Raw genomic sequence first — 16947 nt, forward strand, 5'->3', positions numbered from 1 at the left:
CTGCCCTGCCAAGCGGTGCCATGCCAGTGCTAGACCACTGGAAATGGGCCTAAAGAGTTTGCTCCAGCGGAACAGACACATCCTGTGTTCAACAGATGCATCACTGCTGTTGCGCTGATCAGAACCGGTGCATCACTGGTACTGCATTGATCAGCACAGATGTATTGATTGGACTAGACACATTGCCTTCAGAACCACCACTGTATGGCACAAGGTTCTCACTTTCCTGTTGATGGCAGCCTCAACGATGATGTAGAAATTCCGCATCGCAGCTTCCTCACTCATTCGAGTCGACACATCGCCTCCACTGCACATTGCATACTTGACACCGGTCTTCGCATCGCAAGCCCTGTCAACAGGATCCTCAGCGTCAACACATCAGGATCTCTCGTATGGCAGCCTCACCGCATCTCGGAACTGGGGCATTGCCTGTGCTGCATTATGCAGCCTCATCCTAAACCCAAGCAATGCTACGCAACCTCGTATTCGGCTTCTTTTATTCTGCGGGACTAACTGGCTCCCTGTAGCTGGCTGGTGCTTCATCACGGTTGGCTGAAACTTTTGACTTTGTCCCAGTCCAACGCTATCAAATATCCCATTTTAGCGCTTTACAGTATTTTTACATAAAACAATTAAGAATCAATATCTCAAGTTCTACTTTTTGGATTTTTTTGTTTTTGTCTTGTTTTATTTATAAAAGACAGAATTATTTTTCTAAACTTGTGTGGTATCTTTTTTGTGGTGTATCCACTGTTTTCCTGTTTGAAGATTTGCTCATATACTTTACACACTACCTATAACTTGAGCCTGACTGGTCTATGCCAAGTTACCAGAGAGTGAGCAAAGATTAATTTAGGGTTTATCAGCGATTTACCCTGACTAGGACTGTGGTTGCTGTTTGACTAAGGTTCACATCCCAGACAACCAACAACCTAATTTCTAACATCCATCAAATAGCCTGCCCCCTATGTTTACACGTTGCAATGCAATCCTACATCCTTTCTAAAATCAAACTCCTATGATAAGGATGACCTGATTACATCATTTATCATGATGTCCCCGCCTTCTCAGTACCTTACACCAACCTTGTCCAACATCAAAACTTCTCTACTCATAGATGACTTTCCCTCATCCCTGAATGCTGATCCCCCGGCTCAAAAACTCAGCCTCACTGACTCACATTCCATTTCAGGGGCAAATTCCTAAAAAAACAGTACCTAACTATCTTCAAAAGCACCTTGATCTTCGCAAACTCCTGATCCCACTTTAATTCAGAGGGTGTCACTATACAGGAAGCAGGTGACTTTATGTCAATCACTGTAATTGGTTGATCATGTCTCCTGGTATTGCTTGTCCTTTCAGCTGCCATTGATACTGTTAATCACTGGGTTCTAATTGAATGTCCCCAGTCATACAGTGGATCAAAAACAAACAGCTAAGCCTGTGAAAATTGATAGCCAGTAGCCCATCAGTTACAGGACTGCTAGTGGGTGAATGTTGGAAAGGCCCACACTATATGGGATTTCCAATGTTCATATTTCCTGCTTAGGTTAGTCATGCAAGGCAAAACAGACGAGCAAAAAAATAACAAGAATGACTAAACTCTTGGCTTTTGTGTTTTAGAAGCACACTTTTGGTTTGGGAAAAATGATACTAAATATCAATAATGCCACCACGGCATTAATTTTCATTTACAGAGATTCTGCTGTGTTGTTGAGGGCCTGGGCTGCAAAAGTGGCCTGCCCTACCAGAAGGAGCCTCAAATTATAGTGGGTGGCCTGAAATGGCACAGACAGGGATCCTCTGCAGCCTCAACAGCATGGTGGTCCTTCAAGCAGGTTCTAAGTAAGTCTAACAGTCAATAAGGGCCAGATTTGTAAACGTATTGTGTTGTCCTCGCATCATGCAACGTAATGCAAGGGCAACGCTGAACTAAAGTCAGATTCACCAACTCACGAAAGGCCATATTGCGTGGCCCTGTGGTGCTTGGTAAATCTGAAGTAACGCAAGGCAGCGCAAGACACTGTCTTGCGTTACTCTGCCCCATGGAGGCATTCTATTGGTGGAGCATGGGGGTTCCCATGCATCCATCCATTGACCTTGATGCATTTCATTAATTACCATGAGTTGTAGAGCTGGGAATGCATCAAAATGCTATGCCTTCCCCATGGAGGAGTAACAAGGAGAAATATCTATATTTCTTCTCGTTTTTTACTTTTTCTATGTACACTCTTATGAAAAAAGACTCAGATGATTGTTTTTGTGCAGGAAGGTATTCCTTCCTGCAAAAAAAACAACCGTGCCTGCAACACACTCGCCCTTGCACCATGACACAAAAAGTGCCTATGTTGCCACTAGGCAGTCAGAAGTGCACCATATAATGTTAACTATGGCGCATTCCTACCCTTTCCCTTTCATGCAGAGTAGTGTAGTGCAGCAAGGTGTACTGCTGCGTTGTGCGAAATATTGCTAAATCTGCCTCTAATTGAGAAACAATGCATTGTAAAAATTAGCCAAACATGTAAACAACACAAAAACCAATGACAGTCAAGGACATCAGTGACACTGAAATAAATACAGCAGTTAATTCGAATGACGTAAAAAGATGAGTCATGTTAATAAATCCAGTTCTCTTGCCTGACATGAGGTTGATCAAGTCCTGTAAATGTTGCTTCGAGTCGCCTGTTCCAATGCTGCCATTCACGAGTGTAAGTACCTGATTCAAGTTAGTAACATATGCCAAATTAAGAGGCGTTTGAGTTCCTGGAGGCAGAACTGAAAATAAATAGGTTTAGCATCGAGTTGCTCTTTAAAAGCAAAAGTAATAATTTGCGATCTCTGAGCAATCTTAAAGCACTGAACGGTGCACATTACCGGCAGAGAAACAACCACATGGTTATAGGACAATGGAAAAAGGTCATCTTCAAGGGATAAAGTAATGTCTGAAACTCACATAAATGTGTAACAGAAGACTGTACATGAAGGAGAGAGGTAAAACTGCACATCTATTAAGATATTTAGTGATATGCCAAGATCATTTTGTTGGTTTGCGTTAGTGATTCTAACTGCATTAGATTTGGGTCTAGATGTAGATACAGCTAGTCGCAAAGTACTGGAAGCAAATTTTTACTAGTATTTTTATGACCACTGAGGCCATTTTTGGAGCGACTTCGGTACTGATAGGTCAGTTGCCAAATTATTTATTCGTAGTGGGTCGTAATTTGCTGCACCTCATGAATATTAATGAAATGGGTAGCAAATTGTGACTCACTAGGAATTGCACTCATCACAGAGATGAGCGCCGGCAGTGTTAGCATAACATCATATCTGTGGTTGATTTTAAAACAAAGCAATGTATTTTTCCTTACCCAGTCTCCTTAAAATGAGATTTATTTAAACAAGAAAAATGAAGTCTATTTTTTAGTTTTTAATAGTAAGCAATGAAAATATTTTTTTCAACATTCACAAATGTGAAAGGTTCTCCAGGGGGCCACTTTCCGTTTGTGAATGGGTTACTTTCTCCTTTGAGGTGTTGGTAAAATATCAGTGCTTTGCGACTGTATTTCCATTACAAAACATTAGCATATTCTACTATGATCAGTATTTGGAAGGAAGGCCCTAAGCATTCCCCTTCCAAATACAGAGTCATTATTTTGTAGCAAATCCAAATTGCAATTTCAGAAATGTGTTACTGAACCGCACATTTGGTTTAATACATCAGACAAAGTCTTTCTGAATTTGCAAATTGCCCGATTTTGTGAATTGGGCACTTTGCAACTACAAAAAGGCTGCCTACATTTGGCTCCTGGCTTTTGCATAATATGTGCAATGTTCACATGCAGAGTCCTTTAGGAAATAAGAATAAGGAATAACCTGCCCTCGTGATTATCCAAGCTCCAACACCAAGCGTCAGGAATAGAGTTTACATTTTAATTCCTAAGGCATCTTATATTTTCATAGAATAATCATAAGAAAAACACAGAAGTCATGATAGTCGAGAAGTGCATTGCCTTACCAAGAGTTAGCGTCTGTCAGCATTTGGAGATTCAAGTGTAGTCTTTATCAGCACATATACAAATATTGGGTATGTATGAAAAATTGTACATGTGATTTCAGGACACCTAGTTGCAAAGAATATTTTAAATAGATATTGGACCTGGCCCTTTCTGCTTGGTCACCCCCCACAATGCTTCAAACCTTTTGCCTCTGCCCCTCCTATTTGCTGGTTTTTAGTACTCTGTGAACTTTGCCATAAAGTGCTTGTGCTCTTGACTTTAAACATGGAAAAACTGGCTGCACCCAATTAGCACATCTAAATTATTTAAAAGCCTTTAGTGAAGTTGAACCTCGTGCACCCAGAGCCTGTAAATTAAAAGCCACTAGTGGCACTGTATCACAGATTGCGCTACCCACTAAAGTAGACTTTTTAAACATGTCTCAATTCTGCCATTGCAGCCTGTATGCAGTTTAAAACTACCCTTTCGACCTGGCAACATAAACATTTGCTCACTTTGCCACTGGATTCAGGCTAGCCTGGCTGATGAGGGGTAATAGCCTGAAACAGTCCCAGAATGCTTGTTTCCAATCCAGGGAAGAACAGGCTTGGCAGTTTGAACTGGACTGTTACCATGAGGAACCGGGTAAAGACTGATGTGCGTATGGCTGGGTCTGAACTGGGGTGGTGAAGTGAGCTAAAGAACAATGATTGATTTAACCCAGATTTGTGACTGGGTGTGAATGTCTGAAAAGTTTTAGAGCTCTATCAATCATCTCCTTGTGTTTGCTTTGTTTGCTGTCTGTAAGCAGGGTATGCCCAGACTTGGGTCCCTTGCTTACTTTGCCACAGGATTCAAGCTAGTCTGGGTGATGAGGGGTGTTTCCCCGAAACCGATCACAGGATGCTCGTTTCTGGTCCAGAGAAGACCTGGCTTGGCAGTTCGGGATGGACTGTTTCCATGAGGAAAAGGGTCAAGAGTGATTTGCATATGGCTGGATCTGAACTGGGTGGTGAAGTGAGCTAAAGAACAATGATGGATTTAACCCAGATCTGTGACTGGGGATGAGTGTCTGAAAAGTTTCAGTGTTCCGTTTATAATCTCCTTCTGTTTGCTTTGTTCAACCTAAGTTGGCCAGGTATGCCCAGACATGGGGCCCTTGCTCACTTTGCCTCTGGATTCAAGCCAGCCAGGCTGATGAGCGGTGTTACCCCGAAACCGGTCCCAGAATGCTTGTTTCCAGTCCAAGGAAAACTTGGCCTGGCAGTTCAGGCTGGGCTGTTCCCATGAGGAACAGGGTCAGGCCTGATTTACATAAAGCTGGGTCTGAACTGGAGTGGCGAATTGAGCTAATGAATGTTGATGGATTTAACCCAGATCTGTAACGGGTGAGTGTCTGAAAAGTTTCAGTGCTCCATCCATCAGCTCCTTTTGTTTGCTTTTTTCGCCCTAATTTGGCAGGGAATGCACAGACGTGGGTCCCTTGTTCACTTTGCCACTGGATTTAAGCTCGCCAGGCTGACGAGGGTCGTTAACCCGCAATTGGTCCCAGGATGCTATTTTCCGGTCCAGGGAAGACCTGGGTTGGCAGTTCGGCCTGGACTGTTCCCATGAGGAACAGGGTCAATACGTGGGTCTCTTGCTCACTTTGCCACTGGATGTGAGCTAGCCTGGCTTATGAAGGGTGTTACTCCTAAATCGGTTCCATTATGATTGTTTTCAGTCCAGGGAAGACCTGGCTTGGCAGTTCAGGCTGGACTGTCCCCTTGATGAACAGGGTCAAGACTGATTAGCATATGCCTGGGTCTGAACTAGGGTGGCAAAGTGAGCTAAAGAATGATGATGAATTTAACCCAGTTCTGTGACTGGGAGTGAGTGTCTGAAAAATGTCAGTGCTCCTTCCATCATCTCATTGTGTTTGAAACAAAAACCTTTTGCCATGCCTAAATCTTCCTTTTCAATACATATTAATCACCCCTAAGGAGGCCCTAAACAGCCCACAGGGCAGGGTCAGTGTATTTAAAAAGTTGGGCATGTATCTTTGAGATTCGCATGTCTTGCTACTGAAAGGCTCACAAAGAGTTTTCACTAATGAGAGGCCCACCTCTCCCATAGGTTAACATTGGGTTATCTTACTCCATTTATTAAGTGAAAACTGTTGCTTGAGAGCAGGTAGAAATGTCATGTTTTGTTCCTAAGGAATTGCAAAATTGATGGCAAGGTCCTATTTTAAGTCCCAATTCTAAAAATGCAATTTTAGGAACGTTGGCATTTTCTTGTCTAACCATTTGGTGCCTGAGCCTCTTTCTGCTATATGACTAGGTGTAGTTGACAGCTGGTCTTTATGTATTCCTCCCAAACAGCCACACTTAAGAGGGACTGGGTGTTGTCTGGGTGGGCCATCATGACTTGATGGCAGGGGTGGAGCTGTCACCTGTCACATTTGCGCTTTAAAGACACTGCCTCATCCCACATTAAAGAACTTCACTCTAGCCATTTGTGATCCCACACCCAATGGAGCCGGCAAGGTGGCAGTAAATTCCAGAACCAGATTTTGGGGGAAGTCTGGAAGATTCTCCTTCTTCAAAGCTAATACCGGCTATAGATATTGGACCCTCAGACCAACTCTTCAGATCATGTTTAGCCCTGTGGAACACTCAGAAAAAGGACTGCCCTGCTGCTTGAAGAAGGAAAACCGGACCTGCTTCTTGAACCCAAAACTACCAGAGTGGCTTCAAGGGTTAGCTGACTGGCCTCCTGCTCTGATTTACATGGACATAATAAACTCCAGGTACCTGCCCTGCATTTACCCAGCGCCTCCCATTGCAGCACCTTGCAGCCCCTGAATGATGGCCTTATCGGAACGCCCTCATTGGAACCGACTCATCATGACAAAATGGTCTGCATCAAAAATGTAAGGTACAGTCCTCAGTGAGAACAATGGAAAGCACAGCACACTAGATATACTAGTTGAGAACATTGGTTGCACTTCACAACATTATTGCAGACATGAAGTCAACAACAAGAAGGGTACTAGCTACAGGATGTATGGAGATGTGGTCAGGACTTGGGTCCAGCAGCACAGACCCTGATATATTTTCTCAATTTCGATCTGTAGGATGTGGCATTTTTCCTTACGCTAAATATGTAGACCATAAATTTAGATATGCACCTTAACGGAACCATTTCAGGCAGGTGCCAGATCCTGAGCTTGAACAGGGATAGGAGTGCAAAATCTTGTACAAGGAGCCAACTTTCAAAACTACTTTTTTACCCTATTTTATTCATTTAAAAAACACTGGCAGGTTTCCATCTTATTAAAAAAAAGCGCAAGTTGGAGCACCATAGATCGTAAAATCTTAGGTTGAGAGCCTGGCAGCCCGTGGGCTCAGAGGCTCTCCTAGCCCTCCGGATCCGCATCGCGCCACAGACCTCACTCTACCAGCGGCTCATCCATGGCGCCCCTCCCACTGAACAATCAACGCTTGGCAGTCGCGGATTCGAACTTGTCCCGTAGCCCGACAATATGAAACCCAAGGAGAAGAAACCGTGGTCTGGGAGGTTGGCGCCGCCTCCCAGTTTACTGTAAAGTTGGTACACTATTAACATTGGACTCGGGGTGCAGACAGGCGCCTCCCGTGTCAATGCTGGCAGGGACTCCGCCTGCAGGGTGAAGCCTCATGCTCCAGAACACCACCTGCACCCCGTGACAATCCGTGTCTTCAAGCCACACGGAACTATAGCATGGCTTTTCCTAACGAGCAGTCCGGCGGCGCCCTGACGAACTTGGGCTTCCACAGCCCTATCCAGTGACTTATCTTCACCGATCTACAAGTAAGGCGCCATGGCAGAGTTATTGTTCCACTCCGATTGTCTCTCTGCTGAGATACTGTACATCTGTCTACAAAGAGGGGTCCTTCACGCAACCCAACCCGAGCATTTTAGTTTGGTTCTTATTTTTGATGCAGTTGGGACAACAGATGCTTCTGTTCTCAAAGTATAGGGTATAGGGTGGGGGGAGAGGAGAGGGAGGGGGGTTGGGACCGTTGTCCTGTTGTTGATGTTATTTTGATGTACTAACTCACCAGCCTTTTTAATGCACATTACCATATTCCCACGTATCACCAGCAATACGCAGTTATGCTTGTTACCCCACGCTCGCGTTCAACCCCATATGTACCCACTAGTAGCCAAGGTGCGGCAAACCCTCACTCCAGCCAATGGCCACCATGACTTGCACAACCATTACGGTAACTTCCTTACGCACACTATCCTGGAATGTTAATGGGCTCTTGGACAGAATCAAATGAACTGCCGTCCTGCGCTACGCCCAGCGCCTGTGTGTTGACGTACTCCTGCTCAAGGAGACTCATCTGGCGGGGAGCCACTGCCCCTTCTTGGTGCGCTACGGGTTTGATAGAGTATTGCATTCAGGGTTTTCCCACGGCTCTCCGGGGGGTGGCCATCCCTGTACGGCGTAATCTTCCCTTTGTGTCCACTTGGGCCACTCATGAACCACAGGGAGGATACGTGGCTCTGTCTGGAACATTGGGTAGTAATCCTCTTAAACTTGTTTCCATCTACGCACCCTCTTCGATGCTCACAGCGACCTTGGAGCGCACCATTGACCTCTTCAACAGCCTGCCCCTGGGATCCACACTAGTCGGGGTGATTTTAATGCGGACTATAACCCACACCTCGACACTACGGGCTCACCATCCACATCCAGAATCACCCATGCTAAACAATTAACAAACTGGGTTGACTCTCTGGGCTTAATCGATGCTTGGAAAATCTGGCACCCTCACACCAGACAGTTTACTCACACATCAACAGCACACCACACTCAAGCGCGTATAGACACTATATTCATTCCACATAAGACATCTGTATACTTCCTAGGGGTATCTCCGACCACTCACCAGTACTTCTCAGTATCGGGGACCCTCCCCCCTTGACGCGCCCAACCTAGCAGATAAACGCCTGGTTCCTCCAGGAGAAAGAATTTTAAAAAGCGGTGGGGGTGGAGCTTCAGCAGTACTTCCTCGCCAACACCGGCTCAGTCCCCTCTCCAGGTACTCTCTCGGAAACAGGCAAAGTCACCATCCGAGGGTTCGTCAAGGGCCAACTTTAGCCTCAGTGACAAACCTAGGAACACCAAAACACCCTGCAAGAGGCACAAGCGCAGCTCCTTGAGCAATCCCCTTATGACGACAGTGCCGCCACCCAAGAGAGGCAACTCGTATGCCTCTGGGCAGAAATTAAGCGACTCTCCCTGGATGCAGCCAAGCTCCCCTTGAGATTATTCATAGCTAGGGTGTATGGATGGGGGGACAAGAACAGGAAGACTCTCCATAGATTAGCTACCTACCCAAGGGCCAACCGCATTATTCCGGAGATAGTAGTCCTAGACGGTCTAACGTATCGATCCCCTTTGGCAATGGCTCGAGCCTTTGCCTCCTACTATGGTCAGCTCTACTCCGCACAGAGCCCCAAAACTTCCCTCTCCAATCTGCTTGATGCGGGCTCAATCTGTCTCCCCCGCCTAAGCTCTACTGAGTTGGCAGATCTAGACCTCCCCATCACCCGTGAGGAAATTAATGCAGCGATAACACATACGTCGTCGGGCAAGACCCCAGGCCCAGATGGGCTCCCGCAGGAATACTACGCTGCTTTCTGGGAAACTATTATCCCACACCTCACAGCTCTCTTCAACGAGGCCCTAGAGAAGGACTCCTTCCCACCTGAGACAGACATAGCCTCTATTGTTGTTCTCCATAAAACACAGCCTCCATCTCCCCGCTGAGCAGACTACTGTCCAATTTCTCTCATAAATACAGAGGTTAAAATATTCGCTACAATTCTTGCCCAACGGATGAGGCCCTACCTCACCAAGCTGATTCACCCTGAACAGTGTGGGTGCATCCCCATGTGAGGGACTAGACATTGCCTCCATTGTCCCCACCTGGCCTTGGCCCACTGCTCACCCCTTACTTAGCGCTTCTTCTCGTTGATTTTGAGAAAGCCTTTGAATCCGTGGACTGGCAATACCTGGGCAACGTGCTGGCGGAGAAGGATTTCGGCCCGTGCTTTCGCAACCTAGTGAAGATTCTATACACTCAACCCCAGGCACGGGTGCTAGTCAATGGGGCATTGTCAGAGGCCTTCTCCATTCGTAGAGGAACGAGGCAGGGGTGCCCCCTTTCACCCCTCCTCTTCGCCTTGGCAATGGAGCCCCTGGCAAGTTTGAATCAGTCGGAGGACCACATCCGGGGATGGGAATGGCCCAACTCGGAGGTGAACAAAATTGCCCTGCATGCAGGAGATGTCTTACTTTTCCTTGCGGAACTGGCCCGGTCTGGCCCTCACTGTCTCCAGGTGTTACACTCCTTCGGGCAGGCCTCTGGCCTATGACTTCACCCCAGTAAGTCGGTCCTGTTCCCCCTACATTTAGCAAGGGACTGCTATGATTGGCAAACCACAATACCTCTCCAACGACAATCATTCAAATACCTAGGTATCTGGGTCGCCCTGCTCCCGGACCTCACCTGGTCCCTCAACATAACTCCGCTGGTGAAAAAGGTGAAGAAAGACCTCTGCAAGTGGCAGATGCTCCCCCTAAATCTACTGGGGAGGGTCGCCCTGTTTAAAATGATGATTCTTCCCAGATTCCTCTACGTCCTCCAGAACACCCCCTTCTGTATCCCGTGGACTTGGTTTTGGAAGCTAGATAGCACAGCCACCGAATTCCTCTGGGGGGGCGGAGGCCCTGCATAGAGTTGACCCGCTTTTGGATCCCGTCCTTTGATGGGGGCATGGGGATGACCAATTTGTATTTATATTACTTGGCGACCTGCCTCCTCACCATACACGATTGGTTCAATGGGAGATGGTCCTATCCGGCCTACAGGCTCGAGTTGAGTGAGTTGGGCATACCTCAAATTCAATCTGTGATGTACGGAGGATCAATACCTTACATTTTCCCAGAGGTGACATGTACCGTGCTTTTGGCATGGCAGGCATCTCTGCGCCACACCCAATGGACACATAGATTAACTCAATATACACCTCTCTGGCACGGTACCTTGCTCGGGGAGGTTAGTTGGATGAAGGGATTTTGGTCTTGGCACCTTATAGAGATCTCACAACTTGGGGATGTGTGGGCCAGTGGCCACATCCTTCCAGAACTTACAATCCAGATATTCCCTACACCCGTCACAATTTTACAAATCCCTGCAGCTGCGTCACGCTCTCCACTCGCATATATCTGACAGCACAGCAGTTCCAGAATACAAGCCACCCGAGGCACAGATTATGATGGGAAATTTGGGGAAGGGGGGCATCTCCTGCATGTACGTACACTAATCAACAACACCCCACCCACACTAGACCGACTCAGAAGCCAATGGGAGGAATGGGTGGGTCCACTGGAGGCAGAGGACTGAAGGGATGCACTAATGGCACCTAAGATGGCCACGGCTTCGGCGAGACTCCGCCTGATCCAACTGTACTACATGGCTCCTACTTAACCCCTGCATGCCTTCACAGAGCTGGCCTATATGCAACTGCCTCCTGTACACGCTGCGGCCACGATCAGGCAACTTCTTCCATATGGTTTGGACATGTCCCCAACTAGCACGATTCCTGCGGGGTATTGAAGAGGAACTCACAAAGGTCTTGTGTTGGGATGTTCCCCACAACCCACGCTCCTGGGGATCACAAACAAACTGGATGGGTCCAGAAATGAGAAGCTATTTTTTAACACAGCTATGGTTATAGCAAAGTGAGACATAGCTGCCAACTGAATATGTCCAGCTCCGTCTAGCCTCACGAAATGGCGGGAGGGGGGTAGACTAGTGTGCCACACAGGAAAAAACCTATGTATGATGCGCGGGGATGTCCGAAGAAATACCGCAGGGTGTGGGGCAAATGGCTGGGTACAGTGGCCTACATTTTGTATTGCCTGCCAAATGTCTGTATTATGTAAGATTTCACGGGGTCAAGCGAACCAAGGTTAATCATCCAACTGACTTGTTGCTCCTATTGTGATGTGCTTTAATGCTCGTTTTTGTTACCATATCGAAAATCAATAAAATTGTTTATCAAAAAAAAAATCCTAGGTTGATGATAATCAATCAGCTTTGGTATTCTTACTTTAAACAAATTTCTTAAGAAACAATTAATGAGAAAATGTATTGTTTTTGTTGAAAAACATCAGAAGATCCAAATTACTTTCACAGGACAATCCTGAGCAAAACTTTACAAGATCAAACAGACCTGGGCCACTAGTTTGGAAAAATGCCCGTGGTTTTATCAAAGGGGCAAAAGTTATTAGGAAAATAATAGCTGTCTAGGTTCTATGTCACCCTCGTTGACCTGTCCTCCACTGTAGGGCTGGTGAGGGAGGTGAATATCACTTTTCTTATCTCCAGCACTGCTCAGTTGTGTAAAGTATTTGTAATGATACCCCATGTTGCTCACAGTGGGGGTAGGGGAAGAAGTTACTATTCCATTAGAATACCCCTTTATTGATTGAGAACCCCAGGAGAGGGGGTTATTTGGGCCCACCCTAGCTTTTGCAAGGCATAAATTGATATAATTTGCACACTTGAGGTCTCTGTACTGACCAAGTGGGGGTGCTTTATTACATTTCCAGCCATGCGTTAGTGGTGTTAAAAAATGTCCTTATCCCTATCAGCTTGCATCAGGGATAGGAGGACGGCTGAAAACGTCCCATCTTCTTTCTGTCTTTTGCATGACCTTGGCTCAAATCTGCCCTATATAATTTTTTGCAAGTGTGAACAGGTTACCAGGTACCGGGGCAGGTGTAAGCTGTTCCTGCTTCTCTATGACTGGTCTGCAAAATGCTACAGAATATGCAGGAGTGTGGTCACTAACAGCTTATCCCACAACAGGTGCTGTGCAAGGTGAGAGCTGCTCACTCCTTCATGATCCACAGCATTTGAAAATGACGCCTCACAAGTGACATCTCCTTTATGCCCTTTTTAGCAATTCCACAGATAACAGCTGATGCTGGCTCTTTCTTTATCAAATATTTTTTTTCAAATCTCCTTCAACCTTGGCCAAAAGTTGGGGAAAAGCGAAAGAGGGTTAGAAGATATAAGATTCATTCCCTGTCCTAGCAAGACACTGGCGGGGTGGATGATTAAAGAAAGCAAGTGACCCACCATTGTGGAAGGCAGGGGTTAAAAAATAAAGATAACTCCTTGCATTTTTAAAATATAATCATAATGTTGAGGAGAAGCATCTTCTTGGTGAAGGCAAGGATGGGAAGTGATAATACACCCTCTCTCACACTTGGCAACGCATGTGGATTTAACGCCTCCATTGGTTTTCCTAGCCTCAGGTACTGCAGAAAGACAGTCAGCAATAGTTTGGATCTGTGATACAAACCCCCCTTCCCCGAGCCATTGGTAAACACTAGGGAAGCAATCAGTAACACCCCCCACAAAAAATTACCAAGGATATTGGTTTTCAATAACATTGACATTTTCTATAAAACACTGATTCTAATGACAAAATTACAATTTTCTTGAAAACTGCCACTTTGTCTAAATTTTTACTTTTGGTAGATGTTATTAACTTCTAGATATAAAAAATAACTGTACCTCCCCATCAACCTTGAGTAAGGTTGTCCAATATGCTGGGTGGAGCTAAAACAAACCCGGAACACATGCACAGGAAAGGGGAGAACACACCACCTCTGTTCCTGGGCAAGAGAAGGGGTGGTGTAAAGTTGGGTGGGAGAGCTGATGATTACACTTCCTAAGGAGTGGAACCTACATATTTGCCCTTAGATAAGATGGGGGTAAGGAACAGAGTATACACTCTTCTGTTCTAGGGGTCAGGTGGTGGGACCTAAGCTGCTATGTACCCACATGTATGGGTAGATGAACACATCAATTAGGTCTTTTGACTAGCAGGGTAGAACAAAATACTACACCTTCTCTGCCATTGGCAAAGGAAGAGTGCTGCAGTCACATAATCCTACCCCTGCAAAACATGGATGGGGATTCCGGTGGCAAAAGATCCATCCATTCTGAGGAGAAAAAAGATTTCAACCCCTTATCCTATGCGCATTGCAGCGGACAAATAAAGATTTCACCCACCCTGAAGTATATCCTGACTTTGCACCATGTGGGGGGAAGGGCAAGAATTAGCTTTCAGCCACCCAGTGGCAAGGTGAAGGGATCACACAAATCCCTATAACCCTTTGGCAAGCTGATGGCAAGAACCACTAAGTACCCCAAGATCCCCACTGCAGTTGAGCAATTATATGGCATGGTGACTGAAATATGATCCTAGCAACCGCTCTTGGCTATGGCAGGTGGAATTATAAAGAATAAAGGTAGTAGTGGTTTGACAATCATACCTCGTTTTAACACTCAATTTAAGTGGGTACAATACAATGAAAAAATACGTTGTATTTGAGATAATGCTTTTAGGGTTATCCCACTCCCTGCTACCAAAGGTGTGAGTTCACATTGGACCTTTCAACCCAATATGTATATATTTTAAAATACAAAAACCATAGCACTGAGTAAGTATTTAAGAGAAAATGTAACGTTCAAACAGTAAGGACTTGCGTTAAACAGAAGAATTGTCTTTATTACAGATATAAACAATTAAATGTTCGGAAAATTCGTTTTTCAGAAATTCTTTCTTCAAAAATGAACAACAGCTCATGTGTTTCATCAGAATCTATGTTGTCATCCCTCAGTCTTTTTCCCCGCAGGGAATCACAACGCGGTTGTTACAACGACCGCGTTATGATTCCGCATACCATTACTCTGAAAGTCGGAACAATGACTTGCGGAGGGGGGGCGCTGGATGTTGGAACAGTAGGTTTTAAATCCAACACCTTCCCCCCCGCCCCCCTCCGCAAGTTGTTGTTCCGACTTGCGGAGTAATGGTATGTGGAATCACAACGCGGTCGTTGTAACAACCGCGTTGTGATTCCCTGCGGGGAAAAAGTTTGATTACAGTTTCATCACGCAGTTACTTTTTCAAGGCTGTGAGATATTTATAAACATAGCAGAGATTATAACAAGTCTGGGACATTCTAAGAAAAGAAAGAAATATCACGATATTCTATTCAAAGAATATAGGAATATGTCTCCAAAGGACATCGCTCCCATGTGTAGACATATATAAAAAGAGGAATAGACTCACACTCATAGTGAGATGTAGATAGCTAAGAAGATATATGATATGAGGAATCATAGGGTGAAAATACGTCCAAACAGTGATCCAGATTATGAAGAAATACAAAAACTCAAAGTGCAAGAATAAGATTCCAAATCTGAAATGCAAACATGCCCAGATAGTAAAGAGATATTCCAACCTGACTGTGCATTTGTGCTCTTCTGATTGTGGGAGACCTAACTACTCTTTAGATAAACTACATAGCCAAACGGCTTCTTTCGACTATGACAGAGACTAGATTTTGCAAGACCATTTCACAGGCCAAGGACAAACTTTAAAGAAAATGCACCCAATACAAGTGTGGAAGGTCTCAGACAAAACTTTATCAAGCTTGAATGCTTCAGAAGGCAAGAATTATCAAGATGGTGAGATCTGACTATACTTGAGAGATACATTGACCTGAAACAGGTACCATGAGGTTTGAACGTAATTATATTCCCCTCTTTTAAATACCTAGACACAGACTTAATTGGCAAATGGGAAAATCCTGTCCTCCTTTGGGATGTTGGCATCCTTATCAGGCACGCAAAAATAAAAGAGCTACATTGCTGAAAGAAATTGGAAAACATAGCTAATTAAGGGCCTCAAAGTACCAGAGGACACCGAGAAAAAATTCAAAATTGTTAAAGACATTGTGAGTGCACATCAACTATACATTAAAGATAATAAAATGAGGAAGTTAATGAGAGAGGAAAACAATTACAAAAATATTAGAGTGTTTACTTTCACTCATAAATTTGATGTTATTAAATCATGTTTAATCATCTCAATGAAAAAACCAAGACACTGGCAATGCCCAAATCAGCCAGAGAGTCTGATGTCTCGACCTTTAACAGTAACTTGAGTAACATACATGATGCAAATCCTGCTACTGCAGGTCCTTTCAAAAACATGACATCTTCCTCTTTTTTAGTGGAATTAGAACGCTTCAGAAAAGGGGCAAGACAAAGCTTCTACAAACCAACTATAAGTTTAAGAAAACGAGAAGGGGCAGACACACCAACCAACACAAACACAAGAGGGACGGTAACCACCAGGTTGTCATTCCTCATTTAGAAGAACTAAGTGTTTTACCTAATTCATTGCCCTATGTTGTCTGTACTCACAGTCATGACTTTGGAACAACTACTGAAAATTTAGCAATTGGTAATCTGTCCAACTACAATCTCTCTGACCTTGAAAACAATGTACTAAGCAGAGGATTAGTTTTTGCCCAAAAGCTAGAACTGGATTTACACAGATTCACATAGATCTGTATAAATATGTGCATAACAGTGCATAACATAGAGTTAAAAAGATTTTTAATGAAAAATCAATGCATGTTTTACCTTTTATTCCAGCCCCACAGAATGTGACAAATCTATAAAGGATGTACAAGATTTGCACTTATTGCTGTCTCTGGATGAATGTATAGCCTCTCCTCCTGCCATATTGGACTTGCTGTCCAACTTAAACATAGCATATCATTTGAACATAGATAGTGGTTTGAAACGTGATGTCATCAGTGATGTCATTTGAGATGTCATCAGTGATGTCACTGACCATGTCATGAATGATGTAATATGTGACGTCATCAGCAGTGCATTGCGGGGGCGCGAGTTATAGTTAGCTGAACTAACTATAACGCCGGAATTTCTATGGTTTTGTACCAGTGAAATGTCCCACTAACTATAACGTTCCTGAAACCTATGTTTTTTTCAGTTAATTTTCTATGGTTTTTTAAATG

The 16947-nt window shown here is 44.6% G+C and overlaps 1 protein-coding gene across 1 annotated transcript in view; it reads right to left on the bottom strand.

The window, feature by feature from the left end:
• LOC146809856 (cytosolic phospholipase A2 gamma-like) overlaps positions 1 to 16947 on the bottom strand; it is a 1073925-nt gene that overhangs the window by 209419 nt on the left and 847559 nt on the right. Inside the window, exon 10 of the mRNA XM_085616718.1 lies at positions 2638 to 2775. Within this exon, the coding sequence (XP_085472844.1) occupies positions 2638 to 2775 (138 nt within the window). The remainder of the gene's footprint in view (positions 1 to 2637; positions 2776 to 16947) is intronic.

Source organism: Triturus cristatus, chromosome 7 (genome assembly GCF_964204655.1).
Source record: "Triturus cristatus chromosome 7, aTriCri1.1, whole genome shotgun sequence".
In the NCBI taxonomy this organism is placed as follows: Eukaryota; Metazoa; Chordata; class Amphibia; order Caudata; family Salamandridae; genus Triturus; species Triturus cristatus.